General features: G+C 36.2%; 1 protein-coding gene across 3 annotated transcripts in view; it reads left to right on the top strand.

Annotated features, from left to right (window-relative positions):
• The window catches only part of SCAPER (S-phase cyclin A associated protein in the ER), a 508,924-nt gene that overhangs the window by 162,843 nt on the left and 328,151 nt on the right, over window positions 1-17,930 (top strand). For all 3 annotated transcript variants that reach the window (XM_013059415.2, XM_013059414.2, XM_013059413.2), the window contains 2 exons: window positions 434-589; window positions 7,422-7,564. In XM_013059415.2, the coding sequence (XP_012914869.1) occupies window positions 434-589; window positions 7,422-7,564 (299 nt within the window). The remainder of the gene's footprint in view (window positions 1-433; window positions 590-7,421; window positions 7,565-17,930) is intronic.

Here is a 17,930-nt window from a genome sequence, read left to right as displayed (position 1 = left end):
CCTGACAAATTGTCACTTATTTGCTGTATGTTGAAGAAAAATGATGTATTGCTTATTTTAAGTTTGTTTTACCAAGTTCATTAGAATAACATGTATGTACCTATTTAAATCTTAATATAATTTATGTAATTGCAAATTGTAATTAATTAAGTAGAAATTTATGTTTATTTTAAGAATCTTGATTTGTTTCTTAGCTTAAGACCTGCCACTAAAATATTTATTCTAAATCAATTCTTATTCCTTTGGGTTTCTTACATACACTGGATTACTATCCATTTTTGAGGCAAATATTAAAAGAAAAAAGCTGTTTTGTTTTATGCCTTATTAGTAGTTTATATTACTATCAAAGACTGCTGTTAGGTTTTTTATTTTTGTGGTGTTGTGTCTTAGAATTAATTTGATTTAATACTCACTTTCTTTGTTTTTATCGAAGGTAAATGAAATTGCCTTCATAAATACCCTTGAAGCCCAGAATAAGCGCCATGATGTCTTATCAAAATTGAAGGAATATGAACAGAGGCTTAATGAGTTACAGGAAGAACGTCAGCGAAGACAGGAGGAAAAACAAGCACGTGATGAAGCTGTTCAGGTAGAATTTTATTTGGCAAGCAGTTACTGAACACCTGCCATATCCTAGGCTCTGAGCTATGTGCTGAGGATCCAAAAAGGATTAAAACCTAGTCTTGACCCAAGAGTGCATGGTTTGCTATAGCATTCTGGAAACATGAAGTCTGATTGCCAAAAGACAATGTATATTCCTTCAGATAAGATAATCAGTGTTTTCATCAATACAGAGCAGTCAAACTAGATTGAGACTAGAGTCTGAATCTAGTTGAATCTCTAGTCTCAACCAGGTGAAAGACTAAATTGCTTTGGACATATTATTTATTTTTTGCTAATTGGGTTTCATAAGAATATGCTCTTTCAATTCCACACAAAAGGATTGTGTTTGAACCAGTAGATGTAGCCTTACAGAACTGGGCGATCTTTATGCTCATGACAAGGAATGCCTGTCCTTTATTGGGCAGTATCTTCGGATACTTTTAGTTGCTTAGCTCTTGTCCTCTGTGGTTAAACCCTAATTTAGCTACCATTTCAGGATAGGAAGAAAGGTTAACACATAAATTGTACTGATATTTATAAACTGTTTTAGATTTTGACCATAAGACTTTATGGCAGTAGATAGTCTTGCCCCTAAGACTTTATGGCAAGTGTGCATTCTGAATTCAAATTATATTTGTGTCAAAGACTGTATTAGGAAAATAAATGTTTTTAGAGGAGGAGGACTTTTTTTTTTTTTGAGGTAGAAAACATCCTCAAATGTGGACATTCACCTAGATGTAAGATTTCAAGCTACATTTTCCTCTCACTGAAAATATGGTATGACTCCAAATTTGCTTTTGAGTAGAGGTCCACAGAGAGATTTTGAGGCCACAGAAATACTGAATTTTGCTTAGAAAGAAGATGATTTCTCAGGGGTATATCCATGATTTCTCAGGGGTATATCCATGACTTGGCTTTTCTACTCAGATTGCAAGCCAAATACAGTTACCATCTTTTCTCTCAGTTGCTATGGCACATTAAGACCAACACTTAAGCAAGTGAAGTAGTGTAGGAAATATATGATTATGACATATATATTCATACACATGTAAGCATATACATATACATAAGCATACACACAAACACACACCCACACCTACACACATTTTACCTTTTACAGCCAGGGTTTAGAAAAACTAAAAAAGAAAAGAACACAAATTTAATTTCACTTTGTCTTGGAAAAGGATATATTTTGCATATATATGTGCATGTACAAATACACACATATATATGTGTACATGTACAAGTACTCATATACAGCCATGTTTATGTATGTATATATATTTGCTGTATATGACTCTTGCATGATTATTCAAATATAAAGGCATTGTATGATCATTCACATATTGTTTATGATTATGCAAATGAGTATTTTGATCTCTGTTCTGGACTGTTTCTGCTTTGCTGTTTCTTACCTGTGTCGTGATTTGTCATCAGTAGCCAGAGTAGGCCAAGCCCACATGGGATGAGAAGGCCAACCTCATCAGCTGGAAGTACTACTTCCATGGCAATTTTTCTGGGTAGCATGGGTCATCAGAGTGGGTGTAGTGGCCAGGACTCCCAGAGAAGTGTGGCGGGCTGTTCACTTGTAGGGCGGCAAACCGAAAACTTGGGCTGGTAGTCCAGCAGGGAATCCAGTACCAGAGTGGCCTTTGATGTCAAGTGTTGGTGCACATTTCCATATGGAACCTTGGCCACCTGCATGCCAGCTGCAAGGGCCACCTCCACACTGTTAGGATTGTCTTCACAGACAAGGCCCATTTCCTTGGGAAGAGGAGGAGAAGACGTCTTTTGCACAGTCTAGGAAAAAGGACTTGACATTTAAAAAAATTTTTTTTATAAACATAATGTGTTTTTATCCCCAGGGGTACAGGTCTGTGAATTGCCAGATTTACACACTTCACAGCACATACCCTACCCAATAGGACTTGACATTTTTGATGTTGGAAAAGTCCACTGATAATATATAGAATATATATAACTAAAATTTTTTTAATGTGTAGTCATTACTAGATGTGCAAGGCACTAATGCCACATATTCTCTAGATAAAATAATACTAAGGTCCTCTGTCTGCTTTACTTTCCCTACTTTAACATTTTAGCATTCCCATAAATGGTTACAGGCAATTGTGATCCTTCTTTTTGTAGGTAAAATACTAAGTAAATGCTGTCATCATATATTCTCAATTTGTCATTTTTCTTATGTAAATTATTGGTTAGTTTGAAGTCCAATTTCTTTAGATATTCTGCCATTGCTTTTGCCCTAATCATTTGAATTATAGGCCTAAATGGTAGGGATTTGTATTATAGGCCTAAAATGGTAGGGATTTGTATTATCCATTCTTAGGCTGCCATAAACAAATCCCTGACTATAAAGCAAAGTGTATGAGTGTTTCAGAGGTTTCAGAAGGCTAAGAATTAGACATCTTTCTAATTCATTATTTGTATGTGATTAGATTTATAATGCATATTATTTTATAAAGTTACGCTTCATTTAACAAATAGTTATGGAACTCCTGTCCTGTATGAAATGCTTATGTGGGGTACCAAGTTTCTTTTATTTAAAAAACTTAAATTTTAGAAAGGAAAATAGTAGCTGAATTTACCGATTTTATTCATTAACTATAGTTACCAATTATCTTTTTCCATTAATTAAAAACAAAAATTGAAAGACTGAATACAGTTTGAAATCCAGTTATTATTTATAAGACCATTTTATAATTTTTGAAAGTATATTTTTAAAGCTTTTAGTTTTACAAAATATGAAGTGAAAAGTTCTGGTTTAGTTTTTTATATTTAATGCCTAAGCCTTTTGGATTTCATTGTGAAACGTGTTTTCAGACATAATACAGATTTTTTTAAGCTTTTCTTTCAATTTCAGTTAACATACAGTGTTATATTAGTTTCAGTTGTACAGTATAGTGATTCAACAATTTCATACATCACCCAGTGCTCATCACAAGTTCATAAGTGCCCTTCTTAATCCCCACCACCTATTTCACCCTCCCCCCTGGTAACTATCAGTTGGTTCTCTGTAGTTACCAGTCTGTTTCTTGGTTTGTCTCTTTCTTTTTCCTTTGCACATTTGTTTCTTAAATCCCACATATGAGTGAAATCATATGATATTTGTCTTTCTCTGACTTACTTCACTTAGCATATACTTTCTAGCTCTGTCCATGTCGTTGTAAATGGCAGAGTTTTATTCTTTTCATGACAAAATAATATTCTGGGATGTGTGTGTGTGTGTGTGTGTGTGCGCGCATGCACGCCTGTGTGTGTGTGCGTGTGTGTGTGTGTATACCACATCTTCTTTATCCACTCATCAGTCAATGGACACTTGGGCTGCTTTCATATCTTGGCTATTGTAAAGAATGCTGCTATAAACATAGGGGTGCTTGTATTCATTTGAAATAGTGTTTTTCTGTTTTGGGCGTAAATACCCAATAGTGACGTTGCTGGATCAGAGGGCAATTCTATTTTTTTTTTAAGTTTTTATTTATTTATTTGACAGACAGAGATCACAAGTAGTCAGAGAGGCAAGGAGAGGGGGAAGCAGGCTCCTGGCTGAGCAGAGAGCCCACTGCGGGGCTCGATCCCAGAACCCTGAGATCATGACTTGAGCTGAAGGCAGAGGCTTAACCCCCTGAGCCACCCAGGTGCCCCATGAGAGTAATTCTATTTTTAACTTTTTAGGAATCTTCATACTGTTTTCCAGAATTGCTGTACCAGTTTGCATTCCCACCAACAGTGCAAGAGGGAGGTTTCCTTTTTCTCCACATCCTCGCTGACACCTGTTATTTCCTATGTTTTGATTGTATTCATCCCCATACCCCAGGTAGCTCACACAATCTCTCCCTGGCCACACTGATCTAGGTTCTTCTAACTATTACTTATATAGCCTTGTGCAAGTCATTTTGCCTTAGAGAGCCCCAGTTTCTTGTGATGTCAAAACTGCTTATATAAGTATGGACTTAGCTAAGTGTTTAGCATAGAAAAAAAAATAATAAAGCTGTTCCTGTTTAGAGAACACTGAGAAGACATGAATACTTCTTTTTTTTTTTTTTTAATTTGTTTATTTGACAGAGAGAGATCACAAGTAGGCAGAGAGGCAGGCAGAGAGAGAGGAGCAAGCAGGCTCCCTGCCAAGCAGAGAGCCCGATGCGGGACTCGATCCCAGGACCCTGAGATCATGACCTGAGCTGAAGGCAGCGGCTTAACCCACTGAGCCACCCAGGCGCCCCAAGACATGAATACTTCTAATACGTAATTACACTGACAACAGTAACTTCATACCTACAACAAACCCTATCTACCCCAGTGGAAGAAAATCTTTTTAAACTCGTAAGCCAGAAAGTCCCTACTTATTTTTGTTTTTGGGCTTTATTTTTTTTGGGGGTTTTTTTTTTTTTTTGGTGGATAGGTTGGTCCAGGACAGGAAGGGACTGGGAATTAGAGAGAATGCACTGATTTCAGGAAGGCGTGTGTGGCAGATTACGGACTGCTGGAGGCATGCGGTTAGGTTTTTAAATATATTCTTTATGTCGGGTATACTATACACAAACTGGTTATAGTTATTTTACAGTACTAGGTACGCATAATATGTGGAAACTTGTGTTGCTCTCTAAGATCTCAAAAACTCTTTAAGAGTAAAAATAATTAAATTTGGCACAGAAAATTATCTCCAATGAAGAAAATATAAACAAAAGAGTTTTCTCTTAAATTCAGATTTCTTTTTTCTTAAAAAAAGTCTGTATTGACAACCTATGGAATGGGAGAAGATACTTGCAAATACCATATCCACGAAGGGTTAAAATCCTATATATGTATCTTATATCTTATAAAGCTCAATACCCACAAAACAAATAATTAGTATTTCAGTAGAACATGAAAATATGTTCATCATTACTCAGTGCCAGGGAAATATAGATCAAAACTACAGTAAGATATCACTTCACACCTGTCAGAATGGCTAAAATTAACAACACAAGAAACAACAGATGTTGGTGAGAATGTGGAGAAAAAGGAATCTTCGTGCACTGTTGGTGGCAATGCAGACTGGTGCAGCCATTCTGGAAAATAGTATGGAGATGCCTCCAAAAATTAAAAATGGGGGCACCTCGGTGGCTTAGTCTGTTAAGCATCTGACTCTTGATATCATGATCTCAGGATCATGAGATCGAGCCCTAGTGTGGAGCCTACTTAAGGTTCTCTCTCCCTTTCTCCCTCTTTCCCCACTCACTTTCATGCTCTCTCTAAAAAAAAAAAAAAAAAAAAAAAAAATCACTGTGTATAGCACCATTTTTTACACTAGCGAAGATATGGAAGCAGCCCAAGTGTCCATCGACTGATGAGTGGAAAAAGATGTGGTATATATACCTAAAATGGAATATTCAGCCATAACAAAGAATGAAATCTTGCTGTTTACAATGACATGATTAGAGCTAGACAAATGCTAAGTGAAATAAGTCAGAGAAAGACACGATATAATTTCAGTTATGCGGAATTTAAGAAACAAAGGCGCAGAGGAAAGGAAGAGAGACAAACCAAGAAACAGATTTAACAATAGATAACAAACTGATGGATACCAGAGGGGAGGCAGGTGGGGGATGGGTGAAATATAGGTGGTCAGGATTAAGGAGTGTGCTTGTGTGGAGCACCAGGTGATTAAAATACAAATAAAAAAAGATAATAGAAATGAAAAATAATATTATTAAGAGAAAATGAAGATGTAATAATATATACACTTTCCATGAAGAAAGAATAATAATTTCAAGATAGTCTTGAAATTTACCCATAATGCTGTATTAGTAAATATGGAGGTTAATATATTTAAAAGAATGCTGAAAGACATTGGAGATAAAAATGTCAACATGTGATTTTAACAAAACCGAACAAAAATATTAGAAGCCATGATGGAAACGAAACTTCTAAATACATGGTAGAAATTTTTTCTTAATTATATAACAAAATGTATCCTCATATTACAAGTGTATATAAAATGCCAAACAGAAAAATAAAACTATATGCACATAAAAATAAAATATATCAGTACAGCTAGTAATATGGTGATAGTCAGCAGTGTACTCCTAGTAGGCAAAAACATACATAGGGCATAGTATTTTGATTATCTTCTGCCTTGATGATGATCAATAATTACTGAAAATTTTCTATGCCAGGCCCTCTCGTAAGTATTTTTTATGCATTATCTCATCTGTTCTTCAGAATATCTGAAGACATTAGTAGTGTTGTTATTTGTCTTCCAGAAAACGAAGGCACATTTATAATATACCGAGACCAGTGTTCCTGAGCCAGTAAATAATAGGGTCATGAAACAAAATCAGGGAATCTGACCCAGTGCCCACTCTCTTACCCACTGTGCTGTATTATGATAGCTCTTTATCCTTGCCACAAGCCCCCCCCACACACCCCTTAACTCCTTCATGAGTGCTTAGTTCAGAAATTTGTTAACTATACTTTTTCATCATGTTCTGGCATTTCTGAAATCTTCTGTAAATATGAGGGTTTAGAAGTGATTAACCACAAAATGCATGTTAGGTTCTCACAGAATATGAATAACATAGTGTCTGCTTCAAGGAGCATTTATTCTTATAATTATGTATAACACTGGTAAATGACATATGAAAACCACATATCACTGGTACTTATTATTTTTTTTTTAATTCTGAGAAGCATACCTACTAGCAAGCCAAGGATCTACTTGGCTTGATATATAAATTTATGTCAAAATGGTGCCACCTTTAATTATTTTCACTTTACACTTAATTCTAATATTTTAAACTTTTTCTTTCTGATTGTAGGAACGCAAGAGAGCTCTAGAGGCAGAACGGCAGGCCCGTGTAGAAGAATTGTTGATGAGAAGGAAAGAACAAGAAGCCCGAATTGAACAGCAGAGGCAAGAAAAAGAAAAAGCCCGTGAGGATGCTGCCCGAGAAAGAGCTAGGTACCTCATTTACTATTATGATTTTGATCCTGATGAACTTGATGTCATAAGTGGATATTCAAATCATGTCTAAAAGTAAAGCCATTTCTCGTCATGTAGATTTTTAAAGAAATAGTCACAAATACTGAAATTACTGAATTTCAATTTCCAGGAATTATGTGATTGTACTTTAAATAGAAACCTTTTGAATCTTCCTACTGAGTGAGAAACTTGATAATTCAAGACTTTTTGATGGCAGAAAACAGAATTTGATATGGGCTAGCTTAAGCAAGAGAGTTTTTGGAAAATATTGGGAGTAAAAGTGATAGGAAGTTAGAGGAACAAGCTTGGAAATGGTCAGGTGTCAAAGGCTAGGCCACAAGAGCACAGTGGTGGTCTTTTGATGGAAGCAGTCCTGTCAGCATATTGCCACTCTGATTATGATAAATGACTTTCAGCCATCCCTACATTTTGAAATCACTTAAGATTCAAAGATCCAGGAAAAGACATTTAATTGGCTACGTCCAAGTCATTTTGGTTGCTCTACACCTAATAATATATTTTCTGACCTCTTAATTGTGGCAAATTTAGTGTATGTGAAAAGATAGCTCTTTGTTGTTTTAATATGCTTTTCTAGTTGGCCAAGATTAATAAGGCTGAGCAACTTTGCTCATACTTACCAACTACACAAGTTTTTTTTTTTTTTTTTATGTAAAGTGCCTATTTAAATTTTTTGTTCCTTTCTCTATTGGAATATTTTCTTCTTGATATTTGGGAATTATCTTTACTAGATACCAATTCTTTGTCAGATATATTTGTTGCAAATATTTTTATGGGTTATTGGTTGTCGTTTTACTCTTTATGATGGCTTTTAATTAATATAATTCCTTTTCTTATTTTTTGTTTAAACTCCAGTTAGTTAATATACAATGTAATATTTGTTTCAGGTGTATAATCTAGTGACTCAGCACTTCCCTACAACACTTGGTGCTCCTCACCTACTTAATCACTCCCCCACTTGATTAATATAATTCTTGATTGCAATGCAGTAAAACTGAACAAACTTTGTGATTTGTGCTTTTTAAATCTTGTTTATGAAATCCCTTCCTCTCTGGACTCATTAGATATTCTTCAAAATGTTGTAGTTAAAGAGGACACATGTTGTGTTCAGCACTGGGTGTTACATGCAACTAATGAATCGTTGAACACTACATCAAAAACTTATGATGTACTATATGCGACTAAATAAAGGAAGGATGGAGATGAAAAAAAAACCCAAAATGTTTTGTTTTGGTGTTTTTTTAAATAGTAAAGTCATTATCTACTTAGAATTTATTTAATTGTATGGGTTGAGGTAGGAATCCAATTTCATTTTTTTTTCTCCATGTGGATACCCCATTCTAATTTAGGCATCAATTTTTTCCCTACTAATATATAAAATTTCTAATATAAATGAAGCTTCCATGTATGCATGATTCTTTTGTAGGCTCTATCTTCTGGCCCAGTGGTCACTTTTTCTATCTCCTTAAGTCTCAAAGCTTTACCATAATTCTTGGTATCTATTAGTATCCCTTACTTTATTTTTTATTATTAGGACTGTCTTGGCCCTTTTGCATTTCCACTATTAGAATTCAGCTTGCTCAATTCTATATTAAAAAAAAGGAAATTGTAAAAATTTTGTGATTTTTGGTTTTTTTGGTCTTTTTTTACTTTCAGGTATAGAATTTACTGATTCAACACTTATAAACTACACCAGGTGCTCATCACAACTGCCCTTCTTAATCCCCATCATCTATTGAATCCATTTGCCCCACCCATCTCCCCTCCTATAACCATCAGTTTGTTCTGTGTATTTAAGAGTCTGTTTCTTGATTTTCTTCTCTTTTACCCCATGTTTGTTTGTTTTGTTTCTTAATTCCACATGCAAGTGAAATCATATGGTATTTGTCTTTGGCTGATTTATTTCACTTAGCACAATACTCTCTAGCTCCATCCACTTGGTTGCAAATGACAAGATTTCATTCTTTTTTTATGGTTGAATAATCCATTGTATATATATACACCACATCTTCTTTATTCATTCATCCATTGATCAACATCTGGGCTCTTTCCATATTTTCACTATTATTGATGATGATTGATGATTGATTGATGATTGATGACTCACTATTATTGATGATGCTGTAACCATCAGGGTGCATGTATCCCTTCAAATTAGTATTTTTGTTTCCTTTGGGTAAATACCTGTTAGTGCAATTGCTAGATTGTAGTGTAGTTCTATTTTTAACTTTTGGAGGAACCTCCATACTGTCTTCTATAGTGGCTGCACCAGTTTGCATTCACACCAACAATTTAAGAGGGTTTCACTTTTCCATATTCTCGCCAACACTTATTGTTTCCTGTGTTGTTCATTTTAGCCATTCTGACAGGTGTGAATTAATACTTCATTGTAGTTTTGATTTCTATTTTCCCTGATGTTGAGTGATGTTGAGCATCTTCTCTTCACATCTGTTGGCCATCTGGATGTCTTCTTTGGAAAAATGTCTATTCATGTCATGTCACAGATATACCATTTTTAACTGGATTATTTGGTTTTTGTGTGTTGAATTTTTAAGTTCTTCATGGATACTGGATACTAACCCTTTATCAGATATGTCCTTTGCAAAGATCTTCTCTTATTCTGCTGGTTGCTTTTTAGTTTTCTTGATTGTTTACTTCACCTTGCAGAAGCTTTTTATTTTGATGAAGTCCCAATAGTTTTTGCTTTTGTTTCCTTTGCCTCAGGAGACGTATCTGGTAAGTTGCTGTGGCTGATGTCAGAGAGATTACTGCCTGTGCTGTCCTCTAGGATTTTGATGGTTTCAGGTCTCACTTTTATAGGTCTTTAAGCCACTTTGAATTTGTGTTCATATATGGTGTAACACAGTGGTCCAGTTTCATTCTTTTGCATGTTGCTGTCCAGTTTTCCCAATATCCTTTTTTGGAGAAATTGGTTTTTTCTTTCTTTCTTTCTTCTTCTTCTTCTTCTTTTTTTTAAGATTTTATTTATTTATCAGAGAGAGAGGGGGAGAGAGCAAGCACAGGCAGACAGAATGTCAGGCAGAGGCATAGGGAGAAGCAGGCTCCCTGCTGAGCAAGGAGCCCGATGCGGGACTCGATCCCAGGATGCTGGGATCATGACCTGAGCCGAAGGCAGCTGCCTAACCAACTGAGCCACCCAGGCGTCCCTCTTTCTTTCTTCTTTTTAAGATTTTATTTATTTGACAGAGAGAGACACAGTAAGAGAGGGAACACAAGCACCAGAAGTGGGAGAAGCAGGATTCCTGCTGAGCAGGGAGCACAATGTGGGGCTCGATCCCAGGACTCTGGGATCATGACCTGAGCAAAGTCAGGTGCTTAATGACCAGGTGCCCCAGAATTGTGTTTTGCTTTTTGTTTTTTTTGGATATTCTTTCCTGCTTTGTTGAAGATTAATTGACCATACATTTTTGGGTTCATTTCTGGGATTTCTGTTTTGTTCCATGGATCTATGTGTCAGTTTTTGTGCCAGTACCATACTGCCTTGATTACTACAACTTTGTAATAGAAATTGAAGTCCAGAATTGTGGTGCCCCCAGCTTTGCTTTTCTTTTTCAAGATTGCTTTGGCTTCTCAGGGGCTTTTCTGGTTTCCTGCAAATATCAGGATTGTTTATTCCCTGTGAAAATGCTGGTATTATTTTGATAGGGAATGCACTGAATGCATAGATTGCTTTGGGTAATATAGACATTTAAATAATATTTGTTCCAGTCCATGAGCATGAAATGTTTTTCCATTTCTTCTTGTCTTCCTCAATTTCTTTCATCAGAGTGCAGATCTTTTACCTCTTTGGCTGGGGTAATTCCTAGGTATCTTATAATTTTTGTTGCAGTTGTAAATAGGTTTGATTCCTTCATTTCTCTTTCTGTTACTTCATTATTGGTATATAGAAATGTAACAGACTTCCCTGTGTTCATTTTATATCCTCTGACTTTGCTAAATTTGTGTATCTGTTCTACCAGTTTTTTTATTCTTTCAGGTTTTCTACATAGATTATCATGTCCTCTGGGAGAGTGAAAGTTTGACTTCTTCCTTGCCAATCTGGATGCCTTTTATTTCTTTTTGTTGTCTGATTGCTGAGGCTGGGACTTCCAGCAGTATGTTGAGCAATAGTGGTGAGAATGGATATTCCTGTCATGTTACTGACCTTAGGGAAAAAGCGCTCAGTTTTTCTCCATTGAGGATGGTATTAACTGTGGGTCTTTCATATATGGCCTTTATGATGTTGAGGTATATTCTCTCTATCCCTACTTTGTGAGGGTTTTTTTCAGAATGGATGCTGTATTTTGTCAGGTGCTTTTTCTGCATCTATTGGGAGGATTATGTGGTTCTTATTTCTCCTTTTATTATTGTGGTTTATCATGTTGATTGATTTGGGGATGTTGAACCCCCCCTGCTACCCAGGAATAAATCCCACCAGATCATGATGAATAATATTTCTAATGTACTGTTGGATCCTATTGACTAGGATCTTTGTGAGAATTTTTGCGTCCTTTTTCATCAGGAATATTGGTCTGTAATTCTCCTTTTTGTTGGTCTTTGTCTGGTTTTGGGATCAAGGTAATGTTGGCCTCATACAATGAGTTTGGAAGTTTTCTTTCCATTCCTGTTTTTTTGGGAACAATTTCAGAAGAATATTTATTAATTCTTCTTTAAATGTTTGATAGTCCTTCCCTGGGAAGCCACCTGGCCCTGGATTCTTTTTGTTGTTGTTGTTGTTGTATTGTTTTGTTTTTAAAGATTTTACTTATTTGACAGAGCACAAGCAGCAGACAGAGGGAGAAGGAGAAGGAGACTCTCTGCTGAGCAGGGAACCTGATGCAGAGCTCTATCCCAGGACCCAGGAATCATGACCTGAACCAAAGGCAGACACTGACTGACTGAGCCACCTAGAAACCCAAGTCTGGCTCTGGATTCTTATTTGTTGGGAGATTTTTGATTATTGATTTAAGTTCTTTGTTGGTTATGGGTCTGTTCAGACTTTCTATTTTTTCCTGTTTCAGTGCTGGTAGTTTATATGTTTCTAGGAATTTATCCAATTCCTAGTCTAGATTGCCTAATTTGTTACTATATGAGAGCTCATAATATTCTCTTATAACTCTTTCTATTTCTTTTGTGTTGGTTAAGACCTCTACTCTTTCATTCATCATTTTATTTAGGTCCTTTGTCTTTTTTTTGCTAAATCTACTGAAGGGTTTATCAATCTTGTTTATTCTTTCACAGAAACAGCTCCTAATTTTGTTGATCTGTTCCACTGTCTTTTTTTTTTTCTTTAATTTGATTTCATTGGTTTCTGCCCTGATCTTTATTATTTCTCTTCTGCTGGATTTAGGCTTTATTTGCTATTCTTTTTCTGGCTACTTTAGGTGTAATGTTAGATTATGTATGTGAGACTTTCTTGTTTCTTGAGGAAGTCCTGTGTTTCTATATACTTCTCTCCTAGGATGGCTTTTGCTGCATCCCAGTGGTTTTTGGATTGTCATAGTTTCATTTTCATTGGCTTCCATGTATTTTTTTTTTTAATTTCTTTAGTAGGATGTTCTTCAACCTCCATGCATTTGTGTTCCTTCCAAATTTTTTCTTGTGTTTGATTTCCAAGTTTCATGGCATTGTAGTCTGAAAATATTCATGGTATGATGTCAGTCTCTTCTTACCAGTTGAGGCCTGATTTGTGACCCAGTATGTGATCTATTCTGGAGAATGTTTCATGTGCATTCGAAAAGAATGTATATTCTGCTTTAGGAAGAGATGCTCTGAATATATGTTATGTCCATCTGGTCCAGTGAGTCTTTTAAAGCCTTTGTTTCTTTGTTGATCTTCTGCTTAGATGATGTGTCCTTTGCTGTGAGTGAGGTGTTAATATCCCCTAATATTATTGTATTATTATCAATGAGTTTCTTTAAGTTTGTTGTGAATTGATTTATATATTTGGCTACTCCCAGATTTGGAGCATAAATACTTAAAATTGTTAGATCTTCTTCTTGGATAGGCCCCTTTATTAAGATGTAGAGTCCATTTTCGTCTTATATCACAGTCTTTAGTTTAAAATCTAGTTTTTGGGGTGCCTGGGTGGCTCAGTAGGTTAAGCCTCTGCCTTCGGCTCAGGTTGTGATCTCAGGGTCCTGAGATCGAGTCCTATGTTGGCCTCACTGCTCCGTGGGGAGCCTGCTTCCCTCTCTCTCTCTGCCTGCCTCTCTGCCTACTTGTGATCTCTCTCTCTGTCAAATAAATAAATAAAATCTTAAAAGAAATAAAAAATAAATAAAATCTAGTTTGTCTGATATAAGGATGACATATAAAGATAGCTTCTCTAGCTTTCTTTTGATGTCCATTAGCATGATAAATTGTTCTCCACCCCCTTGCTTTCAATTTGGAGTCATCTTTGGGTGTCAAATGAATCTCTTATAAGCGGTGTATCAATCGGTCTTGTTTGTTTTGTTTTGTTTTTTATCCATTCTGGTATCCTGTGTCTTTTGATAGGAGCATTTAGTTCATTTACATTCAGGATAATTATTGAAAGATATGAATTTAGTGCCATTGTATTGTAAAGTCATTGTTCCTATAGATTATCTCTTCCTTTCTAGTCTTTACTTTTAGTCTCTCTTGCCCACTCACAGTGTCCCCTTTAATATTTCTTGTGGAGCTAGTTTAGAGTTTATGAACTCCTTTAGTTTTTGTTTATTTTGGAAGCTCTTTATCTCCTTCTAATCTGAATAACAGCCTTTCTGGACAGTTTTCTTGGCTACATATTTTTCTCATTTACTGTGTTGAATATATCATGCCATGGCTTTCCAGCCTTCCAGGTCTCTGTGGACAGGTCTGCTTCTAGCCTAAGTGTCAACCCTTGTATGTTAATGATCTTCTTTCCTGAGCTGCTTTCAGAATTCTGTCTCTGTTTTTGTATTTTTCAGGTTTCACTATGATATGTCATGATGTCGACCTATTTTTGTTGATTTTGAGGGGAGTTCTCTGTGCCTCTTGGGCTTGAATGCCTGTTTCCTTCCCCTGGTTAAGGAAGTTCTTACCTATAATTTGCTCAAATATACTTTCTGTACTTCTCTCTTACTTCTTTTGGACCCCAATAATTCTGACACTGTTTCATTTTATGGTTTTGCTCATTTCTCAAAGTTTTCCTTCATGATCCGGTAGTTTTTCTCTCTTTTCTTCAGTTTCCTTCCTTTCCATCATCTTGTCTTCTCTGTCACTAACTCATTCTTCTGCCTCATATACCTTAGCTGTTAGAGGATCCATTATAGACTGCATCACATTAAAACATTTTTCATTTTGTCCTGATTAGATTTTATTCTGCACTAAGAGATTCCCCCAGTGTCTTTTATACTTTTTTCAAGCGCAACTAGTAACTTTATAATCGTTATCCTGAATACCATCTCTGACATTTTACTTATATCTCTACCAATTAGATGTGAAGCAAGAGAGTATTACCTCTGGTTCTTTCTTTTGTTGTGAATTCCTCTTTCTAGTCATTTTGCCCAGAGAAGAATGAATGGATGAGAAAACAAAATAAAAAATATTAACCACAACCCAAGCAAAATACACATTAGACAAATCAAATAGGTTGCAAGCCAAAAAAGAAAAGGAAAAGAAAAAAAGGGAGGTGGAAGGAAGTATATAATCTCCCAGGTGGACAAAACAGGGTGATTCACTTGGTCCTTAATGTAGTTTGGTTTGTTATAACACACTAAATCAAAAAATTGTAAAGAATGCAAAACATATATACATAGTAGAATACAGTGAATGGAAACCAAAAATGAAGTTGTATCAATAAAATGTAAATGTAAAAATGAAAATTAAAAAAAGACTTAAAAAAAAGAGTTGATACAAAAAAACTAGTTGAAAAGGAAAAAAAAGAAAAAAAATTAAACTGGAAAAATAAAGACTTATGCCAAAAAACCTCTGATTTTATGTACTGTTTTACCCTAGCATAGGAGTTTTTCATTTATGAGTGATCTGTAAACTTGGTATTTGCCTGAGGATCCTGCAGGTCTTCTGGGGGTGGGGCCTCTTCCACTGATTTGCAGCTGTTTTTGCCTAGCAGAGTTGTATTACCCCTTGCCCTAGGGCAGGGCTCCTTGTAAGCTGCTTGCTCTATGTAGCTTTTGTTCCCTGAAGGCTTTTTGTATTGCTTTAGAGAATGGAAATAAAAAAATGGCAGCGCCTCAGTCTCCAGGTCTGGAACTGAATGATTGTGGCCCCCACTCTTTAGTGCACCCTCAGGGAAAGGTGGTCATTCCCTTTCCTGTGCACCAACTCCACAGACTCCTGCAGGCACAGACACAACAGTCCTGAGGGTGGGGAAGGGTATCTCATTATGCCCTGCCACTGGCTGGGCTCCTGCTCAGGGACTGTTTGCCCTATCCTGTGCATACCTGTGCCGCTACTCTGGGGGGAAGGAGCCAGATCTCCCAGAAGTTGTTGTTGCTGGGCCCCTTCTCAGAGACCTGTCACCTGATTATGCCATGGTTCATGGTTTATGACAACACTTAGCCGATAGGCTTCTCTGGGGCTTGCTAATTGTAGCCAGCTTCCTTCTGCAATGCTTGGGAACTCTGCCACACTCAGGCACCCTCATTCTTTCTGTGACCCTGGGGATCCAAGACCACACTGTCCCACCTACAGTCTGGGCCACTTCATCACCTGAGCACCTTTCAGGCAGGGACATTCTTTTACAGGAGCAGACTTCTAAAGCTTACAATTTTGTACTTCACTGCTCTATCACTTTCCATTGGCCGGCTTACAAAGGCTCTCCCCACTTCCCGTGGTTTATCTTCTGATATATCCCCTTAGATTCCTGTGTCTGCACCTCTTACTTTGCAAAAAGTGGTCACTTTTCTGTTTGTAGAATTGCAGCAGTTCTTTTCTTAGATCTGAGGTTAAATTCAGGTGTTCAGAATGATTTGGTAGACATCTAGCAGAATTCAAGGGACCATATGAAATATGGATCCCCCACTTTTCCGCCATCTTTCCTCCCTCTTCCCAATTAAGATATTTTTAAAATTTTTAATGATTTTTTGATCCATGAGTTATTTAGAATCATTTTGTTTAGTTTCTAAGTACTTGGGGATATCCCCAATTTTCTGTCATTTTCTAATCTTTTGTAGTCAAAGAATATACTTTGTGTAAATTTAAATTTGTGTAAATTTTAAAGTTCCTTTAAATTCACTGAGACTTATTTTATAGCCTTGGGTGTAGATTATCCTAGAGATTGCACTATTGGGTATTTACCCTAAAGATACAAACATAGTGATCCAAAGGGACACATGCACCCGAATGTTTATAGCAGTAATGTCCACAATAGCCAAACTATGGAAAGAACCTAGATGTCCATCAACAGATGAATGGATCAAGAAGATGTGGTATATATACACAATGGAATACTATGCAGCCATCAAAAGAAATGAAATCTTGCCATTTGCGACAACATGGATGGAACTAGAGCGTATCATGCTTAGCGAAATAAGCAGAGAAAGACAACTATCATATGATCTCCCTGATATGAGGAAGTGGTGATGCAACATGGAGGCTTAAGTGGGTAGAAGAAGAATAAATGAAACAAGATGGGATTGGGAGGGAGACAAACCATAAGTGACTCTTAATCTCACAAAACAAACTGAGGGTTGCCGGGGGGAGGGGGTTTGGGAGAAGGGGGTGGGATTATGGACATTGGGGAGGGTATGTGCTTTGGTGAGTGCTGTGAAGTGTGTAAACCTGGTGATTCACAGACCTGTACCCCTGGGGATAAAAATATATGTTTATAAAAAAAAAAGTCAGTTAACTTAGTTGATTGTTTTGTCTAGACTTCTGTATGCTTATTGGTTTTCTGTTTTGTTTTATTAATTTTTGATAGATGGTTGTTGAAATTTCCAAATATTTTTGAATTGTCCATTTATATCTTAGTTTTGACAGTTTTTGATTTATGTATTTTGGTGCCTTAGTGTTATAGGCATATGATATCTTCCTGAGGTATTGACTCTTTCATCGTTATGAAATGTTCCTCTTTGACTTTTAAAAAATATTTCTTGCCTTAAAGTCAACTTTTTTCCTCTTTTAAGTATCTCCATTGTCATTATTTATATGATATATCTTTTTCTGTCCTTCTACTTTCATCCTTTTTTGTCTTTTTACTTCAACTGTGTCTCTCATAGACTAAATATAGTTGAGGTTTCCTTTTCCATCTATTCTAATTTCTGCCCTTTGATTAAAGTATTTAGTCCATTCTCATTGAATGTAATTATTGATATGATCACATTTATATCTTCTACTTTGATACTTATTTTCTATATATCTGAAG

This window comes from Mustela putorius, unplaced genomic scaffold, assembly GCF_011764305.1.
Source record: "Mustela putorius furo isolate JIRA1106 unplaced genomic scaffold, ASM1176430v1.1 tig00003972_pilon_pilon_pilon, whole genome shotgun sequence".
Taxonomy (NCBI): domain Eukaryota; kingdom Metazoa; phylum Chordata; class Mammalia; order Carnivora; family Mustelidae; genus Mustela; species Mustela putorius.
The sequence above is the reverse complement of the archived record's forward strand: the minus strand, read 5'-3'. Positions and strand labels throughout refer to the sequence as shown.